Below are 6426 nucleotides of genomic sequence, written 5' to 3' on the forward strand. Positions count from 1 at the left end.
GCTCCAGAACATATTCCTGTCTATTAAAAACTCTTTGTTCCAAATTCAGTGACAATAATATTAATGAATTATTTTATATCTATTATCAGCAATAGATTAAACCCTGATCTGAGGCAAATCAGACTAACTTTGTGCACATGAATAAAATTGGCCTAGGTGTGGTGTTTCACAACATTAATCCTAGCAGCAAGAAGAATGCTGAGGCAGGAGGATTGCTAGAACTTAAAATTTGGAAACAATCTGGGCTTCACAGCAAGACCCAGTCCTGTACCAAACTCAAAACTATGTAATAATGAAACAAATGAAGGGGAAAATCCACAAATTTAGTGGTATGTTATTAAGTAACAAGTAAAATGTTTGATGGGTTTGTGCTATGGAGGTATTCTTACAGAGAGCTCTAATGCAATCAATGAAGTGTTTGGATGTTACATAGAGAATTAAAAGGGTAGAGTTTAACCATCTAATCCAATTCTAGTTTGAGGTTGAATTTTATGGCTGCAATAGGAAGGGTTATGCAGAGAGGCTTCAGTGGAGACAGAAAATATTCAGAGATCTGAAGACTGGATAACTGCCTGGGTTGTCTAAGACTCAGAGACCTATCTGCAGTACTCAGAACTGGGGTGTAATTGGTTTCCCTAGGGTTAAGCAGTTTGATGTAGAACCCTTTATTTTTTTTTTTAAAGATTTATTTATTTATAATATGTAAGTAGCTGTCTTCAGATACTCCAGAAGAGGGCATCAGATCTTGTTACGGATGTTTATGAGCCACCATGTGGTTACTGGGATTTGAACTCCAGACCTTTGGAAGAACAGTCGGGTGTTCTTACCCACTGAGCCATCTCACCAGCCCCCGTAGAACTCTTTAGATTCCAGGATAGTACAGNAAATTTCATTTTCTGTCTCTTTAGTAAAACACATCGAAGATCTTGGATTTCATTCCCAATGAAGTTTTAACCTCAAGTCCAGTATATTTCCATGATAGCTTATATACTTCATTAGTGTGCTTGATAAATATTTTTTGACTCAAGAATTTGCTAAGCTGTTGGGCATGCTGCTCTCTGGGTTAGCTGAAAATCAGACCATTCTGACTAACAAGTTACTTAATATTTCCTTTCACTGAAATGATGGTCTTTTTTGTTTTTGTGAGACCCTGGCTCATATTGTAGCCCTGTATAGACCATGTAACTTTTATCATCTTTAACTCCCAGTAGCTGGAATTACAATTGTATGTTACTCAAATGTCTTACCTTAGTCTTTCCTTTAACTCGTTTTCACATAGCTGTGTTTTTTGGATAGGGTCTGCGTTTGGAACCCAGGAGAGCCAGAAAGTTGTAGGAACCCACAGATGTTATCCTCCTTGCAGGGAATTCAATATGGATTTGCAACACAAGAACTTTTTGTTTGTATTATTATTTGTTTACTTGTTTGTTTTGTTTTTCGTTGCTGGTCTGTTTTTTGTTAGTTTGATTTGTTTCTGATTTTTTTTCTTATTACTAAATTTAATTTCTCTTCAACTAATTTTTACAGTCCAGTCATTATTGCCCTCCTGATCTGACCTTTGATTGTTCCTCATCCCATTCTTCCTCCTCACCCCCTTCTTTTTTGACAAATTTATATATTTACGTTTCAAATGTTATATCTCTTCCCTGTTTCACCTCCACAGACACCTCTCCCATGATCCCTCCTCTTTACTTCTAAGACAGTTCTCCCCGACTAACCTACACACTCCTGCCTCCCCCTCTAGCATGCCCTCTTCACTATGACAATAAGCCTCCAAAGGACAAGGGGCCTCCTCTCTGAAGAAAGCCATATAAAGTAATTATTTGCTACATATGTTATCAGGAACCATAGACCCACTCATGTATGCTCTTTGGTTGATGACTTAGTCCCTTAGAAATCTGAGAGGTCCAGTTAGTTAATGTTGTTTTTCTTCCTTTGGGCTTGTAATCCCCTTTATCTCCTTAAATCCTTCCCTATCTCTTGCTTTGGGGTCCACATGCTTATGCAATACTTGTCTGGGAGTATCTGTAATTGTCTTAGACAGGCGCTGGCACAGCCTCTCAGAGGAGAGCCATATGTTGACAACAGCAATAGTGTTAGGGTTCCATGTCTGCTGATTTTATTGATCCCATGATCCCAGTCTCTCCATAACCTATCTTCAGTCTCTACTCCATGTTTTGTCCCTGTTTTTCCTTTAGACAGGAACAATTCTAGGTTAAAAATTTTGAGATGGGGGAGTGGCCAATTGCCTCAAAAGGGAGCCATGCATATCCCCTGGGGTGTCCTCTTCAAGTTCTATCTCCTCTGTGTTCCATATTTCAGCTAGGGTCGTCTGTACTGGTTCCTGAGAGTCTCTCCCATTTTGCTTCCTTTCATTCTTTCCTTTTTAAAGAAACGGTAACACATAAAAATATTTTGTCCCAAAAATTATGTGTCCATTAGAGTACTAGAGAGTCTCCCATGATGCCAGTTTGGGAGTCGGTCTTTACACCACCAGTTTAGGATGAAGAGAAAAATTGATGTCACTAGCACTGTCAGAGCAGTAANTCAGAAGCTAAATGGTTGATGTGATGGTGAGGGAGTATTATAAAGTTGTCTTGAATANGTATTCTTTTCTAACTGCTTCCCCAGGAGCCTTCTTACTGAGGACCTGAGAGGATGAGNGGTCAGACCCCACCCACACTCCAGAAGCTAGCAAGGCAGACACTCCTGAGATATGAGGCTTTGGCCATATCCTCTCTGGAGGAGCTGCCCGCTGTGGTCTTCCCACCAATGTTCCAAGAGGCCTTTGCTGGCAGACTCAACAAGCTCATAAAGGAAATGGTGGCAGNCTGGCCTTTCCCCTGTCTCCCTGTGGGGCCATTGATAAAGATGCATAACCTGGAAACCTTGCAGGCTCTGCTAGATGGCATAGACATGAGACTGACAAGAAAGTTTCACTGCAGGTAAGCAATATCCAAGTATTGTCTATGGGAGCATAAAGAGTACACAGTAGACATTGCCAGGGACATTGGCTTTGTCCTAAGTCTATTAGATGCTTCTNATTGNNTCATCAAGCAGGGATACAAGGTTCTTGAAGTCTACTGTTTACTTGTGGAGAGGACAGTTGGATNTGGATTAGAGTTGAATNTGGACTAGAGTAGATTTACCCTCACAGTAGAATGAGCCTGTCTCTGGCCTTCCCAATAATAATAATAATAATAATAATAATAATAATAATAATAATAATAATAATAATAATAATAATAATAATAAATGATGTTTACCTTAGTGAAAGAAAAGTATTCCAGTGTACAGAAGCGCAGGGAAGCTTCTGCAACACGCCTGAGTCCACCTTGGATATCAGGTGCTTTAAAAACAGTTTAGCGGAGCTGGTGAGATGGCTCAGCAGGTAAGAGCACTGACTGCTCTTCTGAAGGTCCTGAGTTCAAATCCCAGCAACCACATGGTGGCTTACAACCATCCGTAATGAGATCTGACACCCTCTTCTGGTGTGTCTGAAGACAGCTACAGTGTACTTACATATAATAATAAATAAATCTTTAAGAAAAAAACAGCTTAGCAGGGAGGAAGGCTGAGTTTATATATATGTAGCAAAAGATGACTGCTAACATTCATATTTTTAACCCACAGGAGGCCAAAACTTCAGGTTCTTGACATGAGAAATGTGCACCATACATTCTGGAAAATATGGAACGATGAAAAGGACAGTGACTGTAATGCAGATACCTTGGATGAAAAGCAAGTAATGAAGGTCCCTCCCAGATATGCTCTGAGGCAGCGTCTGAAGATCACAATTGACCTGGCAATCAGTTCCCAGCTCAATGAAACAAAAGCATATTTCTTGAATTGGGCCAAGCAGAGAAAGGGGTCCCTAAATTTCTGCTGTACAAAGATGAAGATCTGGGATGCACCGGACCAAGTTATCAGAGAATTCATGAATATTTTTGATCCAAGGCACACCACAGAATTAGAACTGTATACCGACTGGACCCTGTTAAGGCTGGCACATTTTGCTCCCTACTTTGGGAAGATGAAAAATCTTAAAAAATTCTTCCTGGCACCACTCCACAAGAACACCTCCCCTATTATGAATATAACACAGGCCTCAGCAGTCAAGTGTGTCAACAAGATTATTTCTAAATTTTCCAAATTCAAATGTCTCCAGCATGTCTTCATGAAACGTGTCCATTTTCTCAGAGACCACCTCAGTCAGGTCCTAGGGTAAGCAAGAATTGAGCCGGGTCAGCTACCAAAGCAAATCTGTCTCTCTTCTCTTAAGGATTCATGGTGCATAATGCCTGCCAGTCACTAGGAACAAAACTTGAGATGCTCATAAGACTCTGAAAGTTATGTCTTGTTTCCATGTGTACTGAGATATACAAGGGAAATTTTACAAGTTAAATCACTGTCTCAAATAAGCACTCCTGGAGTACAGAAGATTTGGTGTAAAGAGGAGGTCAGCTCTAGTAAGGAGGGGCTGTAATTCTTCCTCAGTCACCACCCAATCAAATGGAAAGGGAAGGGCAAGGGGAGTGTGAGGTAAGGTGTCAGGGTACACATCAGCACAGTGTGAACATGAGCTCAGATCTGTGGGAACAGCCTTCTATTTTTGCCCAGTTCCCTGTGAGAAATGATTTGGGCCCAAGTAGCACTGAGTGCATGGGACAAGTGGTATAACTTGGGCTGAAAATTAGAGCAAGCATGACTGCAGAGGGGATGACAGAAGGCAGATTCAGTGAGTCCACAGAAAATAATCACAATCCTGTCAGGTGTGCTTTCTTGGCTTAAGGTTTTTGGCTTGAGGGTGAGGCCCAAGGGTGAACCTTAGGATTGACATGACTGAGAAGTTTCCAACAGGAAGCATCATAGATGATGTCCTTGATCACTTACTTAAAATAACCTTGGGGCACTTGGTTCATTCTACCACTGTGTACATCCCAGTCAAACCTTTACAACACCACTTGCCAGAACTAACCCTCTGGTCTCCTCTATCCCTAGGTGCCTGAGGACACCCTTGGAGACCCTCTCCATCACTCACTGCCTAATTTCACAAACAGACGTGGATTCCTTTTCCTGCTGTCACAACCTTTTTAAGTTAAAACATCTGGAAATCAGAGGAGTGATGCTATATGCTTTCAATATTACGCCTCTGAGAGGTCTCCTAGGAAAAGTGGCAGGCACTCTTGAGTCTCTGGATTTTCAGTGGTGTAACATGAAGGACTACCAGCTCAATGTCCTCCTACTTGCCCTCAGTCAATGCTCTCAGCTCAAACAGATCAACTTCTCCAACAATGACTTCTCTATGGCCATCCTGAAGGACCTTTTACAGCACACAGCCAACTGGAGCAACGTGAATGTGGAACAATACCCTGCCCCTCTGGAGTGCTATGATGCATTGGGTCAAGTCTCCCGAGAAAGATTTGTCCAACTTTGTCAGGAGCTCATGGATACACTGAGGGCAATAAGGCAGCCCAGGAGCATCTCTTTTGCTACAAATGTCTGCCGCAATTGTGGTAAGACTTGTGTCTATGGCCATGATGCCAGATTTTGTTCCTGTTTGTAGTAAACATGGATACAGGAATTCTTGATGTAAATAAATGACAGGTTTGGGACACATCGCTCATCTATGGTGCTCAGAGACTGTGACTTTAGATACTTCCCATATGGTTAAAAGTAAAGAGATATACAGTGACTGGGACCCTGAATGCTGAGCTTGAAATATGGACTATTCCAATAGATTGTTAGACCAGGGGCATGGTGGAGTCAGAAAAAAAGTTTGGCATTTACATGTGGCTTCTGCCCAGACAGTACATATAGATGCTTTTTAGTGTGCCTATAAACCTGGATGCTCTCTCTCTGGGGTCTTTGACTTTTACCAACCTCACTACTAGGTTCAGGGTCGGGAAGGTTGAATGGGTCCAGGATTGGAAAGGCACTGGTATTTTATCAAGGAAACATTCCAGGTGAATATGGCATGTATAAAATGAAAGTTTTCTGGACACATCTTTCCCTGGTCTCATGCCTGGGTTACATGAATAACCTTTTTGTGTGGCTGATCAGTGCACAAAATATTTACACTCATGTGAGCAACATAGACACAAATCCTGTGAAGGAGGATTAAAAAGGATCACAGATGGTTAATATCCAATATATTGAGACCACAAGGCATCTTGGACCCATCAAAGATGCCTAAAGGTAAGAAGACAACATAGAGTAAAGTACACAGGCATTCTATTCTGGCTTTGAATTCCTGATCTTTTTGTCATGCCTTAATGAGCTTACTAACAAGAACCTATATACAGTCTTTATGCCACATGTCTCTAGGNCCCTATTCCTNTGGTGTCCCNAACTCTATGAAGTACCCATAGTGTATAAAAACATGGCTATTATTATGCAGGTACCTTTGCTACATAAAGTATTTAC

At 41.2% G+C, this 6426-nt stretch overlaps 1 protein-coding gene across 2 annotated transcripts; it reads left to right on the forward strand.

Annotated features, from left to right (window-relative positions):
* The first annotated feature begins 2619 nt into the window (after window positions 1-2619).
* Window positions 2620-6003, forward strand: LOC110330794 (oogenesin-1-like). 2 transcript variants are annotated; one of them, XM_021211116.1, is made up of 3 exons: window positions 2620-2945; window positions 3634-4224; window positions 5002-6003. In XM_021211116.1, exons 1-3 carry the CDS (start codon window positions 2659-2661, stop codon window positions 5564-5566), a joined length of 1443 nt encoding a protein of 480 aa, XP_021066775.1. In that variant the 5' UTR covers window positions 2620-2658; the 3' UTR covers window positions 5567-6003. The 2 variants fall into 2 exon arrangements, with proteins under 2 accessions (XP_021066775.1, XP_021066777.1); XM_021211118.1 differs by lacking the exon at window positions 3634-4224 and having other exon boundaries at window positions 2659-2945; window positions 5002-5566.
* Window positions 6004-6426: the final 423 nt, after the last annotated feature.

Source organism: Mus pahari, chromosome 13, assembly GCF_900095145.1.
Source record: "Mus pahari chromosome 13, PAHARI_EIJ_v1.1, whole genome shotgun sequence".
NCBI lineage: Eukaryota > Metazoa > Chordata > Mammalia > Rodentia > Muridae > Mus > Mus pahari.